The sequence below is a fragment of the Carex rostrata genome, chromosome 26, assembly GCF_964058835.1.
Source record: "Carex rostrata chromosome 26, lpCarRost1.2, whole genome shotgun sequence".
In the NCBI taxonomy this organism is placed as follows: Eukaryota; Viridiplantae; Streptophyta; class Magnoliopsida; order Poales; family Cyperaceae; genus Carex; species Carex rostrata.
The window spans coordinates 756,569-773,880 of record NC_135943.1 but is presented as its reverse complement, the minus strand read 5'-3'; the positions used below and the strand labels follow the sequence as shown (position 1 = coordinate 773,880).

The window sequence follows — 17,312 nt, the reverse complement described above, 5'->3', positions numbered from 1 at the left end:
TTTCACTATTTCTTCCCATAAAATTGTGCTTTGTGATGTGTTACATGTTCCTACTTTTACCAAAAATCTTTTGAGCATCTCTAAATTGCTTCATGACAATTCTATACTTATTGAGTTTTGCTCTAATTTTTGTGTAATCAAGGATCGCCGCACATTGACCCCTCTACTTCAAGCCAAACTCACTAATGGCCTCTACTCCTTCTCATCTTCTCCTACTCTTCCTCAAGCCTTTGTTGGTGTGCGGGTTTCGGCCGATTGTTGGCATGCAAGACTTGGTCACCCATCTTCTTCAACCACTTTACAAGTCTTAAAATTTTTTTGCTTGCCTTGTACATCAAATAAATTGTCATTATGCCCAAATTGTTGCATGTCTAAGGCTCACAAGTTACATTTTAATTCTAGTTCTTCTTCTTCTTCTAGTCCTTTAGAACTAGTGCATTCCGATGTATGGGGCCCGGCACCCTTGGTTTCTAATAATGGCTTTCGTTACTATGTGTTGTTTGTGGATGATTTTTCCAAATATTGTTGGATTTATTTTCTTCGTTCTAAAGATGAGGTAGTTCGTGTTTTCACACTTTTCAAAGAACAAACCGAAAATTTACTCAACTCCACAATCAAAACACTTCGGACCGATGGTGGTACCGAATTCAAACCTATTCCTCGCCTCTTTCCCGCCATTACTCACCAAATTTCTTGCCCTTATACACCACAACAAAATGGTGTAGCCGAACGAAAACACTGACACTTGATTGAGCTTTCCCTTGCTAGCATGTCCCATGCCTCAATTCCAACATCCTATTGGGATGACATCTTTGCTAGTGTTACTTATTTAATCAATCGGCTTCCTTCTTCTACAAATAATTCTTCTCCCTATCTCTCACTTTTTCATAAACCACCCGACTACTCATCCTTACGTGTTCTTGGATGTCTATGTTTTCCACTCACAAGACATTACAATGATCACAAATTACAAAACTGTGCCACTCCTTGTGTTTTTCTTGGCTACCCTCTCACACAAAAAGGCTACAAATGCCTTGACTTGCAATCAAATCGGGTTTTTATTTCTCGCCATGTCACGTTTGATGAAGAGAGATTTCCTTTTCAGACAACTAACCATTCTCAGGTTGTCCAACCTCTGGATAGCTCACCTTCTATGCAGGTTTCTTCTCTGTTTCTTCCAGGCCCGGTTTCCTTATTGGGTTCAGATCCGAACCCGCCATCACATAGCACGGGTCCGCTTGCTGAACACTCGGGTTCACTTGCACAGCACTCTGACTCGGGTCCGACTACCTCTCCTGTCTCGCTTCCGCACTCTCCCTTAACGGGTCCGCTCTCTCCCCTAACGGGTCCGCACCTTCCCTCTTCTGTTTTGGAGATTTCTTCCCAGGCCGAGCCTTCATCTCCCATAACCCAACAGGCCGAGCCCACCACATCCTTGCCAGATTCTAGCCAGACCGAATCTAAACACCATATGGTAACCCGAACAAGGGATCACACCCGTAGACCAAAGAAATTTACTGACCATGTTGCACTTCTATCTACATCTTCTCTGGATGAACCGAAAACGTATGCTCAGGCCAGTAAACACTCACACTGGATTGAAGCTATGCAAAAAGAATTTCTTGCCTTACAACAAAATCATACTTAGGATCTTGTTCCTTTACCTCTTGATCAAAATGTAATCGGGTGCAAATGGGTTTTTAAAGTCAAGCAAAAGGCGGACGGGTCGATTGAACGACACAAGGCTCGACTCGTGGCTAAAGGTTTTCATCAGGAGGAAGGGATTGATTATTTCGAGACATTTAGCCCGGTTGTACGTCCAACCACGATTCGACTTGTGCTCGCTCTTGCTATCTCGTTTGGGTGGTCTATTAGGCAATTGGATGTACACAATGCATTCTTACACGGCGATCTTCATGAAACGGTCTATATGCACCAACCTCCCGGCTTTATTGATGCGGCTCTTCCCAACCATGTGTGCCGCCTCTCCAAGGCTCTCTATGGCTTAAAACAATCTCCTCGTGCGTGGTTTCACACCTTGAGCACCGCTCTCATAGACCAAGGCTTTGCACCTTCTCGCTATGATCCTTCTTTGTTTGTTCTATCCTCTAATGGGCGAAAATTGATGGTGCTTGTCTATGTAGATGACATTATTGTCACCGGGAGTCATGAGGCACAAATCATGGATTTCATTCATACCCTTCATGCCAAGTTTGCTCTAAAGGATCTCGGCCCCCTCCATTATTTTCTCGGCATAGAGGTCACTCCTACCTCTAAGGGTGTTCATCTTTCACAAACCAAGTACATTAGGGATATCCTTACTCGTGCAAATATGGTTCATGCTAATCCGTGTCCTTCTCCAATGGTAGCCAATACTTCTCTCTCCAAGCATGATGGTGACCCATTTGAGGATCCGCATCTTTACCGTACCATTGTTGGAGCGCTTCAATATGCAACAATCACTCGACCCGACATAGCCTATGCCGTCAACAAAGTTTCCCAATTCATGCACTCTCCTACAACTACGCATTGGGCTTCCGTTAAGCGTATTTTGAGGTATCTTCAAGGTTCGGCTTCTCATGGCATTGTTCTTACACCCGCTTCCGCTCTCACTCTTCATGCTTATAGTGACGCCGATTGGGCCGGCTGCCCCGATGATAGGCGATCTACTTCGGGTTTTTGCATTTACCTCGGGTCTAACTTAATTTCTTGGAGTTGCAAAAAGCAACCAACCGTTTCTCGGTCCAGCACCGAATCAGAATATAGGAGCCTTGCTCTTGCTAGTGCCGAGCTTGCATGGTTGCAATTCCTTCTAACCGAACTCAAGATCACTTTGGCTTCCCCACCGATTCTTTGGTGTGACAATATCGGGGCTACATTTCTTGCCTCGAATCCGATGTTTCATGCACGGACCAAGCATGTGGAGATTGATTTTCACTTCGTTCGTGAAAGAATGAACTCTAAATCTCTCCTCATTCGGTTTATTACATCACAGGACCAAATCGCGGACATTTTTACCAAGCCGCTGACCTCTCCACGGTTCCTGTCACTTCGCTCCAAGCTATTTGTTGAAAACAGGCCATCGGCTTGCGGGGGGGATGATAAGCATAGCTCTAGTAACAGCTAGGATTAGTTAGTCATAACTGACTTCGGTTAGTAGAGTTAGTTAATGTAATCTCTGTAACAAACATTCTGTTAACTAGATAGCTACTGTGATTAGACTCTTTAAATAGAGCTCTCTGTATTCTGTAAGTTTCTGAGATTGATTGAATGAAAGAATTCATTTTCTCCTTTCTTGATTAATTCCTTTCACCATGTTTAATTAAAAATTATAACTATTGCATGTAGATGCATCACTCATGAGGTAGATGGGTTTCAACTGTTTGAATTCGTTGTTTAAATTCAATCTGATAGATTTTAGAGTTGGGTTCACAAAGGAGTTTGATGAACTTAAAAACACTCCAGTTCTACTCGGAAATAGATATATCAGTCAAGAAGAATACTGTTACATATGAACTACAAATTTAGCTCAATAACACCATGTATTAGGGAAAATTCTTTCCAGCACAATTTGATTTCTTCGCTTATCCTTGTAAAATTCTGAGAAAACTACAGACCAACATTTGAATGATCGACCAACTATATGGGTTTCCCAAATACTACTAATGATGCGGATGAATGCATACACCATCTCTATAAGCAAGAGAAGAGAAGCGACCAAAATAGCCATCACCAAAATGTCTCTATGCCGGTACATGTCCATCGAAACTAGCATGTGTATGTATATGACTTGCAATTTTTTATGAGGATGTGAATGTTTTGAAATTTTGAATCTCAAAGCTATTTGTAGTGGCAGTTGGGCGTTCTTGGAGTGTGCCCCTGTTTGTCAAGAATCAATATTGGAATGCACTTTCTTATACAGATAATTAATTTTGCACAAGTCCTTGCGTAATTGGAAAGTTTATACAGAAGTCAAAAGTCAAAATTTAGTCCTGATCTGTTTTAAAGTCAAAAGGCAATATTAAAGCGGATAATGATATGATGCTCCTGATCTGCTTTAAAAGTGACACACCTCCTCATAGTTCAGTAGAAGAATATATACATATTGTTTGTTAATATCTGTTATAGAAAAATTAAAAAAAAAAAACTTAGAGTATCTCTATTTTTAAATTTAATTAAAAATTGCTACGGTACTACAAATTAAAATTGGAAGCCCAATGTGAAATTACCAATTAACAGTCCAGGATTCATAATTTTTGTCAACGAGAAAATTATAAATGTGATTTCTTTTTAAAAAAAATTTGCAAATTATAAAATTCTCATACTATCTCGAAAATTGGAAAAAAAAATGTCACGTTTAATAAAAATATATAATTAAAAGTTCAATGTAAGGGGAGCCCTTGAACGGAGGGTGTCTGATGATCATCAGACCAAATCAGTCCGGCATCCGTTTGAAACACTAGTGGAAAAACATGAATCATGATCAGCCTATTTGGATTGGCTATATGAAACAACCGATACTAATACCTATCTGGATCGGTTTTCTGAATAAAACCGATCCTAAAAACTAATCAAATCAGGTTTTTTAGTCAACCGATCCTAATTTGTGAACTATCAGGATCAGTTTTCCTGATACTATCAGGATCGGTTGTTTAGAAAAACCGATCCTGATACTATCAGGATCAGTTCTTAGAAAAAACCGATCAGTTGTTTAGAACAACTGATCCTGATAGTATCAGGATCAGTTTTTATCAACAACTGATCCTAATAGTTGAACTATTAGGATCAGTTGTTTAGAAAAATCGATCCTGATAGTATCAGGATCAGTTGTTTAGAAAAACCGATTCTGTTAGTATCAGGATCGGTTATTTATAAACAACCGATTCTAATATGTAATTCATGTTAGTAGGTTTTCTTGTAACTTAATTTTTTTCATGTTATATGTAATTTACTATCTTATTTTTTTTTCATGTTACATGTATCAAAATTTTAATATTTCTAAAGCATGTCATAATATTGGTTTCTAAAGTATTAATATTTCTTAAGCAAGTCATAAATTATTTTAATAAATAACCTTATAATTATCTAATAAATTATTTCATAAAATTTATCTTATAAATTAGAACATAAAGAAGGTAATATATTATATTAGAAATTAACTTATAAGTTATTGTATCCTAAAAGATGGGTTATGTTTTTAATAAATTATCTTATTAAATATAAGTTACAAAAATTTGTAACATCAAATAAGTATATAAAAAGTTAGATATTTTTTTTATATTTTTAATCCAATAAAGAAATAATAAAATTAATTAGAAGAATTAATTTTTTTAAAGTATCTAGATCAGTTCTGTCTAAACAACCGATCCAAATAACTATCTGGATCGGTTCTCTATTAAAAACCGATCCGGATAGTTATCTGGATCGGTTATTATATAAAGAACCGATCCAGATGTTATTATCTAAATTAACTTATAATTTATTTTTTAAAGTATTTGGATCGGTTTTGTCTAAACAACCGATCCAGATAACTATCTGGATCGGTTCTCTGTTAAAAACCGATCCAGATAACTATCTGGATCGGTTATTATATAAAGAACCAATCCATATGTTATTTTTCTTTCAAATTTTCTTTTCATGTTATAAAAGTAAATTACATATAAAAACAGAGAGCAAAATGTTACCTTGATTTATTTAGAATTGTTGCATGTCATGGTAGTTATTATAGTGGTTGCTATGGCCAATCATACACAGATACATGTCAGTGTTGCTATTAGTGTCAATAGTTATTAATTGTTGACGACTGTTAATTGGTTGATACTAGTTGCACTTAATTACATGTCTGCCAATTCTTGTACGTGTTGAGAAATTAAGAAATATAATTATGAGGAAAATGAATTTTATTGAATGTTATTTTTTAAATTTATTCTGTATATTTATACAAACTAATTAAGGCTCAAGGAGCCGTTATTGTAACATTGGTTTTGTTTCTGAAATACATACAAGGACATATTCTATTCTTCTTCTTTTTTTTAATTCTAGCCCTTAATCTACGACGATGATTAATCTCAGATTGTAAATTAATATCCATCAAATATTCTTCTATTTCTCGTATATTTTATTTTATTAATTTCTATGAATAAAAAAATTCTTCTTGTTTATATCCATTTTCTTTCTTGGTAAAAATTTATTTTGTAAATTGTTTTAATATGTTATTCTAATAAAATTCTTAAACAAGATTACTTCCTAAAAATTATTTTGTAAATAGTGTTATGTGGTTGAGTTGGCGATCTTTTCTTTTGTTGTAATATACTATTTTTGTTGTTTTAATGAAGTTAATTTATCAGCAAAACAATGCATATATTCTCGATAGAAAATTCCCCGTAACAAATATAATCCATAAAAAATTATCTAATAAAAAGAACAATATCTCAGACATAATTTTAAAAAATAAATATAAACCTGTGGGAAAAATTAAGACACTAAGATTATGACTGGAAACACAACATGCATGTGAAATAGAAAATATAAATTGTAAAGTAAAAAAAAATAAGGATGAGTAGACGGTTTTAATTATTAGGTTCACTTTCACTTCGAGAGAAGTTAAAGCTAATCGGTGGTCGGTAGGTCCAAATAGAATAAGGAATTCAAGCCTTAATTATTTTATCAAATGCGGATTATAATCATGTCAGTTTAACATTTAAAATTAGGCCTCTAAATGTAAACCACCTATTCTTGTTGCTTAAGAGTAATTAGTCCTCTAATGATTCCACTGCCAGTGACTTTTTTTTTCAGATCCAAATTCTAAAAAAAAAACAAAAAAACAAAAAAAACTTTTAGGATCGGTTATTAAAAAAAAACGATCCTAAAAGTTTTTTTTTTTTAAGAATTTGGATCTGAAAAAAATAACTTTCAGGATCGGTTATTTTTTTTTTAAGAATTAGGATCGGTTGTTTAGAGAGAACCGATCCTAATGCTTATGTAGCGCTAGGGTTTATTTTTGTTTCGCGCCTTTGTACTGATCCAAAATATTTGAGTCTATTTGAGTCTGGTTTCGCGCCTCTGTACTGATTTAAAATATTTGAGTCTATTTGAGTCTCAACTCATCCCCCTCTCTCTCTCCCTCTCCTCCGTGTCTCTCTTTTTCTCTATCTCCGTCTCTCCCTCTCCTCCGTGTTTCTCTCTCTCGTCTCCTTCTCTCCCTCTCAAAGCCGCTCTCCCTCTCGCCTCGCCCTCTCCGCTCAGTAAGCTTTACTATTAATTTTAGATTTATTAACAAAGTGGATTTGCATGTGATTTAAGAGCTTTGATGTTAATTTTGTTTTCCATTTGCAAATTTTATTTTGAACGTTACCTTGTTGGTATTTTTTCAGGCTTGCAAATTGAAGTTAGGGGATTTCAATGGTGCTCTATTAGATACTATTTTGCAATTCGTGAGAGGGAGGGTCATGCTAAGCCTTATTTTCGGCAAGGACAGGTTCTGAAATTTATTTGATATTTGTGTTTTTGGTGCCAAAATTTATTTATATTTATCTAAAGCTTTAGTTTAGGTAAACTTTGCATGAACATGAATTTTTTGTAATAATTTAAGATGTGTATGATATTTAATTTAGGATGTGTATATGATATTTGATTATTGCTTCTTACTGTGCAAAAAAAAAAAAAAAAATTTAGGATGTCGGCCAGCAAAATATATGTGGAAGCTGGTCAAATAAATAATTTTTTTTTTTAGCTTCAATTAAACATCAGGATCGGTTATTTTAAACAACCGATCTAGATAGTAACTATTAGGATCGGTTGTTTAAAATAACTGATCCCTAATTCTAAAAAAAAAAAAAACTTTTAGGATCGGTTTTTTTTAATAACCGATCCTAAAAGTTTTTTTTTTTCAGATCTAAATTCTTAAAAAAAAAAAAAACTTTTAGGATCATTTTTTTTAATAAACGATCCTAAATTTTTTTTTTTTTTTAGAATTTGGATCTGAAAAAAAAAATTTTAGGATCGGTTATTAAAAAAACCCGATCCTAAAAGTTTTTTTTTAATTAGGATCGGTTATATTTAACAACCGATCCTAATAGTTACAATCTGGATCGGTTGTTATATACAACCGATCTTGATAGTGTAACATCTTGATCGGGTTTAATTAAAAACGATACTAATTGTTTTTTTAATGGGTATTAAAAAACAGGGGAAAAACTATTAGGATCGGTTCTCAGATATAACCGATCCAGATAAGTGCTTATTAAGATCGGTTGGTTAAAACATACAAAACCGATCCTGATAGTATCAGTATCGCCTTCATCAGGATCGGTTATATTCCGATACTAATATGCGTATATAACCGATCCTGATTCTATATTTTCCACTAGTGAAATCGTCTGATTCAATTACCTGTCCCAATCTCAGCTTTTCAACCATGACAGTGCGATAGCTGTTAATTATTATTTATTACACAAAAAGTCCAGTATTATCGAAAAAAAAAAAAAAAAGTGAAATAAGGGTCACTATTTTGCATTAGGATATGTTTCCTCATAAAGCTTAATACTACATCAGTAGTTACATAATGATCTCGCTGGAATCAAGTATATACATACTAGTTAATGCGTGGATCATTAATTGACAAGAGGGTGGTAGCTCTGCCATGGTTGAAATCATGGTAACAATAATATGAACAATGATACTAATTACAGGCCAACATTTAATATAAACATATATATTAGTCAACAAGAATACTATTGCATGTTTATGAACTACAAATTTAGCTCAATAACGCCATACAATAGGTGAAATTCTTTCTACACAATTTGATTTCTTCCCTTATCCTTGTAAAATTCTGAGAAAACTACAGACCAACATTTGAATGATCAATTATATGTGTTCCCCAAATACTACTAATGATGTGGATGAATACATACACCATCTCTATTGCAAACTCGCCATGGTTGTGGGTCCATTCTCGCCATGGTTGAACCCATAAGCAAGAGAAAAGAAGCAACCAAAATAGCCATCACCAAAATGTCTCTATGTCGCTGCATCTCCATCGAAACTTGCATATGTGTGTATATATATGGCTTGCAAATTTTTTATGAGGATATGAATATTTTGAAAATTTGAATCTCAAAGCTATTTGTAGCAGCAGTGGGACGTTCATGGAGTGAGCCCCTGTTTGTCAAGAATCAAGATTGGAATGCACTTTTTTATACAGATAATTAGTTTTGAACAAGTCCTCGCGTAATTGGCAAGTTAATGTATACAGAAGACAAAGTCAAAACTTAGTACAATATTAAAACTGAACCATGATATGATGCTCCTGCTCTGTTTCAAAAGTGACACACCCCATAGTTCAGTAGAAGAATCACATTGTTAATATCTGTCATAGAAAAATTACAAAATTAACTTAGAGCATCTCTATTTTTAAAATTAATTAAAAATTGCTACGTTGGACTACAAATTAAAATTGGAATCTCAATAATTACCAATTAACAGTCATAAATCACAATTTGTGCCAACGGGGAAATTAAAATGGACTTCTTTAAAAGAAACTGCAATAATTATGAAATTCTCGTATTATCTCGATAATTTAATTTTTTTTTTTTTGGGTCAAGTTTAATGAAAAATTGTAATTAAAAGTTCAATGTAAGGGGAGCCCTTGAATTAATGGTGACCACTTGAAACCATTTGATTCGATCCATAATTCATGCGCATTGCTTCAAAGTTCGAGTAGATTAAATGTTTGTAAATCGGACGGTTCCAAGAACACATCAAACCAATTTTTGTCTGATGCACATCGGACGCGCCCCGCTTTCCAATGTAAGTGCTGTTAGGAACAACTATAGATTGCCCATTTAAACAAAAATTTACTGGGCTAATTATCTATTAAATCAACATTGCTAGCAATCACTAGATCTCCACGGATAGTATATTTACCTCAGCCCAAATGAGACCTAGTCAAATTTGCTCAATCAAATATCCAATCCAACACAATCCGAGACCATGTACACAATAAATAAATATATTGATGAAGTAGAATTTTTCTTATGACAATACGATTGTTAAATAAAATTATATCGTTCCAAATCCCTCATCAATCTAGATTCTAAATTGAAAATTGTACTGAAATATAGAATAATATGGATCCGTGTTTTCACAAATCAATCTGATGTATATATTTTGATGCCAATCCTTCATATTAATGCTATTAATTGTTACTAATTGTAAAACTTTCTCAGAATTATAGTTGAGTTTTGTGTATTTGGTGCCAGAGTACTTGTTATAAGAAACAAAACAGGGCCGACAACATTTGCACTAAAAGAAAAGACAATTTTTATTACATATCTTCAACAATATCCAGTCTAAAACAAATCAATTAAATCAAGAACCAGCGGTAGCTAGCAAGCTTCCCAACCTGAATGAAAAACACCACACGCATAAAAGATAATAACAAGGTCCTAACATTTGATCTCCTTGTACACATAAAATTTGCTTCTAGAATACATAATAATGTTCAGACAATTTCCAAGCAGAGCTTGTCAGACAAAACCTTGTTGAGAAACTAGGATCAAATAAAACAGATACCAAGCTACCAAATTCTCTTTTTCGGCATGTAATACACCACAACGGCATTCACTAAGAGCCCATGTTGGAAATATGTTGCGATATTGTGAGTAGCTAATCATGCAGTTTTGGTTGAACACCCCCCATTATCTCCTACCATTCACAAATATAAAAAGGGGAAGGGCCTAACTGTAAGATCATATCAACAGTATGATAAAAAAAAATTGTTGAAGGGCTGCTGCGGAAATGATTTTTTTCTATTATTGGTATTAAACTAGGAGAACAGAGGTGCACATACTTGCTGAGGGAACTATCCATTCTCCATTTGTAAGTTGATCAAAACTTTTGCTGCCTTGTGCAATGGCGTTGGGTCTCTACCAGACTAACCAACAAGCGCAGGCAATGAGTTGATACTATAGTAATTTTTAGGGATGGATTAGGTGTGCTAATAATTAATAAGGTTACACCTGATATGTCAAGATCAATGATTCTAGTTTGAACATAATTCGTATTATTAATTCTTAAGTAGCCATGACATTGTAGTAAACCCTTGTGCATTTAGAATGCCGGCATTGTAGCGCCCCTAAAATTGATAAATAAATTATGGAAGCTGTATTACTTCAACCAGCAAAAGAAAAAAAATAATATATACCTGGCATTTAGAATGCCAGCACTGTATCTCTTTTTTTGCGCTCATAGATAATTGAGTGCATGAAGTCAACTTAATTATGACCCAGTCCCAAGTCAAAAGGTATCAAAGGATCAACTCATTAATTATTTGAGATTCTAAATGGATAAGCTTGAGTTCTCAATTTATCAAGTCTATTGATTTTTAAGTCTTGTTCAACAAATGGGAGACTGAATGATTGAGGATGATGTGCTAATTAAGACATTAATATATTGTATACTGTGACCTTTCATTTGAAGTGATAAAGCAACAAGAAGCCGGAGAAGACCACTTTACTCCATCTTCAATTATTACAGGTTTAGAATTTGTAAGTGTTGCTTGATCAGGGACAGATCTAGCTATAGTCCACGGCGTGCTTAGCGACCCCATAATTTCAAAAAGTTTAATCATATATATTAAAATTTAATTTAGTTTTTATATAGTCTAACTTCCACATATATAAAATGCTAAATTTGTACTTAGTGGTCAGAATTTTATTTAATAACTGTGAAGACTTAATTCAAATTTGAGTGACCACATTATTTATTTTTCCATATTATACATTTTACATTTCAACCATCACTATCTAAATTTTCTAGTGCCGCATGTGTTTGATGAGGAGATATTAGATGTATTATGTTCTTATCCATAGGCTCTTACTATTTGTAACACCGGAGCTTCTTATCCATAGACTCAAGATCTAGGCCTGATGTTTCACACTTTGGTCAAAGTTAAATCATCAATAACCTATCAAATTCTTTGTCCAAAATGTATAGAATAATAAGTGCCGTACCTTTTCTAACAAGTTCAAGGAACAATATACTGTCAAATCTAGCTGGTTCACAATATACTGTCAAATCTACATGGTTCCGGAAGAGTTCATACATTAAGGGCCTATTCGACTACCACTGTGTCTATGAGAAAAAAAAAAAAAAAAAATTCACTCAGAGTAAAATTTTTTTTCCCACGCGCATAGTGTTTCGGCCATTTAAATTGGATCCGAACTCAAGTCCATTTTTGTTTCCGCCTGGCAGCCGAATAGGTCCTAATATTATAAAGTTCTTAATTAATTTTATATATAGTATTCAATTTATATATGAACCAGGGTCAATTGTGTGCCAAAAGCAAGTCAAATCTACATAATTATTATGAAGGGTTCATACATCAATATGCTAAAGTTCTTAATTAATTTTATATATAGTATTCAATTTATATATGAACCAGGGTCATTGTGTGCCAAAATCTAGGACTGGTAAAAGTATAGCAAATGTCTAGAGCAATATTATGATATTAATGCATATCATCTGTAGCTAGAATCCATCTCAACACTCCATTTAAGTATAGTGAATACCAAAAAGAAAACTTAAAATTTATTTTAATGTCATTCATTTTTAAAATTCATTTCATAAGCAATGATATGGAGACTAATGGTAATAGTAACATGAGCAGTGATACAAATTACAGGCCTAGAGTGTAAACAGATACATCAGTCAAAACGAACACTGCTATATATGAACTACAAATTTAGCTGAATAAAGCCATGCAATATTAGGGAAATTTCTTTCCTACAATATTTTATTTCTTCCCTTATCCTAATGAAATACTGAGAAAGCTAGACCAACATTGAATTACCTACTACATAGCCACATATGCGCTCAAATACTACTAATTAATGATGTGGTTGATGGCATACACCATCTGGAGTGCAAACTTTTGTCTCCATTCTCGCCGCCATGCTTGAACCGATAAGCAAGAAAAGAAAAGCAACCAAAATAGCCATCAACAAAATGTCTCTATGCCAGTTCATTTTCATCAAAAACAACGTGTGTGTGTGTGTGTGTGTAGATGGCTTGCAAATTTTTGGTGAGGATATGAATGTTTTGAAATTTTGAATACCCAAACTATTTGTATTGGCAGTAGAGCTTTCTTGATTGGCCCGTTTTTGTCAACAATCAAGACTGGAATGCACTTTTTTATACATATAATCAGTTTTGAACAAGTCCTTGCTTACTTAGCAAGTTTACACAGAAGACAAAAGTCAAAATTTAGTACAATTTTAAAACGATCCATGATATATATGATGCACAAAACTAGTCCTTACTTGCTTAGCAAGTTTATACAGAAGACAAAAGTCACAATTTAGTACAATTATAAAACGATCCATGATATGATGCTCCTGCTCTGTTCCATATACAGGATTGTTAATATAGCTGTAATAGAAAAATTTAAAAAAAATTGACTTTGAGCATCTTTATTTTTTAAATTAATAAGAAATTACTACGTCAGATTAAAAATTAAAATTAAATGTGTAATAGAATTAACAATTAACAATCAACTAATGAGAATTCATAATTTTGCCAGCGTGAAAATTTGAAAGTGTTTTCTTTAACAAAAACTTGTTAATTATAAATTATAACTATTGCATGTAGACGCACCATGCATCGATCACTCATGAGGTAGATGAGTTTTAACTGTTTGAATTCGTTGTTTAAATTCAATCCGATAGATTTTAGAGTTGAGTTCACAAAGGAGTTTGATGAACTTAAGAACACCCCACTTATACTCGTAAATAGATATATTTGTCAACAAGAATACTGTTACATTTGAACTACAAATAACACCATAAATTAGGGAAAATTCTTTCTACACAATTTGATTTCTTCCCTTATCCTTGTAAAATTCTGAGAAAACTACGTACAGACCAACATTTGAATGACGTCCAATTATATGTGTTCCCCAAATACTACTAATGATGTGGATGAATACATACACCATCTCTATTGCAAACTCGCCATGGTTGAACCCATAAGCAAGAGAAAAGAAGAAACCAAAATAGCCATCACCAAAATGTCTCTATGCCGGTACATCTCCATCGAAACTAGCATGTGTACTTTTATGAGGATCGATGTGAATGTTTTGAAATTTTGAATCTCAAAGCTATTTGTAGTGGCAGTTTGGCGTTCTTGGAGTGTGCCCCTGTTTGTCAAGAATCAAGATTGGAATGCACTTTTTTATACAGATAATTAGTTTTGAACAAGTCCTTGCGTAATTGGCAAGTTTATACAGAAGACAAAAGTCAAAATTTAGTTCAATATTAATATTAAAGCGGATATGTTTTAAAAGTGACACACCTCATAGTTCAGTAGAAGAATATATATATACATATTGTTAATATCTGTTATAGAAAAATAAAATAAAAATTAACTTAGAGTATCTCTATGTTTAAATTTAATTAAAAATTGCTACGTTGGACTACAAATTAAAATTGGATGCCCAATGTGGAATTACCAATTAACAGTCCAGAATTCATAATTTTTGTCAACGTGAAAATTATAAATGTGATTTCTTTTTCAAAAAATATTGCAAATTATGAAATTCTCGTACTATATATCTCGAAAATTGGAAAAAAAAATGTCACGTTTAATAAAAATATATAATTAAAAGTTCAATGTAAGGGGAGCCCTTGAACGGAGGGTGTCTGATGATCATCAGACCAAATCAGTCCGGTGTCCGTTTGAAATCGTTTGATTAAATACAAAATTTGCGCATGCCACGTCAATGTTTGTGTAGATTAAGTGTTTGCAAATAAGACGGTTCCAAGAAGACATCAAACCGATTTTGATCTGATGCGCATCGGACGCGCCCCGCTTCTCATTGTAAGTGCTGTCAGGAACGAACTATACATTGACCATTTAAACAAATTAAATGAACATATATTGGTAGCAACCACTAGATTGCCACGGATAGTATATTTACCCCAGCCCAAATGAGGCCTAGTCAAGTTTGCTCAATCAAAGACCCAATCCAACACAATCCGAGACCACGTACACAATAAATATATTGATAACGTAGAATTTTTCGAGTAGAGATAAAGTGAGTTCACTGGTTACAACATTATTTCACAAATAGGAGAAATGCAAGAAAGTGCGAAACACTTAATTTCAATAAAACCCAACTAAGTTGGATAAATTCAACAAGAGGAAACAATTAAATTTTTTTTTTTTTAAATATAGCTTTGAAAAAAAAAAAAATCTAAAGGTCCATGCACTAAGATTCATTTTATTCTTTTTCCAATTATCTATGACAACATTTTCCTCATTCTCCTAATGCATCTCCAACCTTCAAAAGCTACATTTACTAATTTGGTTATTATTTTTATTATTACTGCTGCACTGTAAACTGTCTTTTGCAAATTACAGGAGACAGGTTAAATGGTAACTGAGCGTAGAGCAATAGCCTCAATTGAAAGTCCAGGCCCAAAGCCGAGGAGCATCCCAAATTGGAGCCCATCACCTGTAGTAGCCTTTCCTTCACTAATTGATTTCTTTCTCATCTCATTCATTATAAACAGTACCGTGGGACTTGACAAGTTCCCAACATCGGTTAGTACCTTCCTTGTCATGTTGAACTTGTCTTTCTCCAATTCAAGTTTCTCCTCAACCATCTTTAAAATTTTAGGGCCTCCTGGGTGAACAATCCAAAATAGAGAATTTAAATCGGTAATACCTAATGGCTTTAATACTTCCTCGACACAACCTCGGATATTTTCCGAGATGTGCTTTGGTATTGAAGGTGCCAAAGTGACGAGGTTTCCGACTTCCCTTGGTACCATTGCAAGAGCATCCATAGTATTCAAGATCATGGTTTCCCTTGTAGAAATGAGCTCATAGAGCGGGCGCTCAAATTCTAAATCAGGATCTGCACCAACAATCACGGCAGCAGATCCATCACCAAATAAAACTTGAGAAACAAGATCATCGGGGTGAGATTCAGAAGGGCCACGGAACCCATGAATAATGTATTCGGAGGTCACCACAAGAACACGTGCGCCACGATTGTTCTCAGCGAGGTCCTTTGCTATACGCAGCGAAGTTGCGCCGCCATGACATCCTTGGTAGTAAAGCATGACGCGCCTAACAGTTGTGGGGAGGCCAAGTAGATGCACAAGACGAACATCAGCGCCTGGACATTCAGCACCGCTATTCGTACAAAAGATGAGATGGGTAATCTTGGACACAGGCTGGCCCCATTCCTCGATGGCCACTGTTGCTGCCTCTTTTGCAAGCTTTGCTACTTCCTCAGAGACAATCTCCCATCGGGCATCTAGAGAGGGTGATGAGTGGTCGGCTATATTCGGATACTTCTTTAATATTTCTCCATCATTTGCCATCAAGCCCATATACCGCTGCTTTATAGTTGAGCTTTTACCTACAATTATTCAAGATATGATTTAACATGGAAACTAAGGTGTTTTGTCGTTGTGTTCTCAGGCCTATAATGTTCTGGGCATCAGATTTCAAGTATTTAAGCAAGAATTGTTTTCATTTAATAATTACCGCGATAATATGATACGTAATACTCAATTACATCGCATTTTGATAGTAATAAATGAACAAAGGGCAGCATTAATTTGCTTCCCTGTATAATTTTTTGGGAGGATTAAGGTATGAGTGAACTGGATATAATAATAATCAAATTGAATATATCTAGAAAATATAATTACGAGAAATAAACTTACATATCCTGGTCATCTTCTCCTTTAGCTCTGTAAGATGCTCGCTATTGGTAAGCCGGAAGTACATGTCAGGATATGTATCATGAGGAACACAGACAGGTGGGAGTGCTGTGCCGATTGCTAGAACAGTAGCAAGGCCTTTTGACCTCTGTGATTGCACAAACTGCTCCATTTAATTAGTTGGATACTACTGAGAAAATAGATTGATATGTATAAAGGAACTGTTTGGAGATGTGCATAATCCTACTGAGAATGCAGCCTTATATAGTGAAAGATCCAAAGTAGTAGAATGTTCTACTTCATTGGTAACAATTTGATTTCGTCTTGTACAAAGCTTTTTTCATTAAATTATCAATGAAGAAAGAATAATCTACAAGCAATTAATCTTTATTCACGTAGACACATTTTGTATTCTTAAACAGAATATACTCTGTTTGGTTGAAAGTGCTGTCTTGTAGTTAAACAATAGACTTGATATTAACTGATATCCATTATATTTTCAATTATAAATTATATAGGACAACTTAAAAGTTGCTAATGAAGCAACTCCTTGAGGTTCCTTTTTTTTAAAAAATA

At 34.4% G+C, this 17,312-nt stretch overlaps 1 protein-coding gene across 1 annotated transcript; it reads right to left on the bottom strand.

The window, feature by feature from the left end:
- Nucleotides 1-15,428: 15,428 nt before the first annotated feature.
- Nucleotides 15,429-16,908, bottom strand: LOC144544046 (stilbene synthase 1-like). The gene is made up of 2 exons (XM_078292465.1): nucleotides 16,740-16,908; nucleotides 15,429-16,429 (listed from the first exon to the last, which is right to left on the bottom strand). Exons 1-2 carry the CDS (start codon nucleotides 16,906-16,908, stop codon nucleotides 15,429-15,431), a joined length of 1,170 nt encoding a protein of 389 aa, XP_078148591.1.
- Between the last annotated feature and the right edge of the window lie 404 nt (nucleotides 16,909-17,312).

What these genes read in the sequence shown, in the direction of transcription:
- LOC144544046 (XM_078292465.1), bottom strand. Translation starts at nt 16,908, where the DNA reads ATGGAGCAGTTTGTGCAATCACAGAGGTCAAAAGGCCTTGCTACTGTT. An exon ending in GGAGAAGATGACCAGGATAT is followed by an intron (nt 16,430 to 16,739) that starts GTAAGTTTATTT and finishes GAATAATTGTAG; the next exon opens with GTAAAAGCTCAACTATAAAG.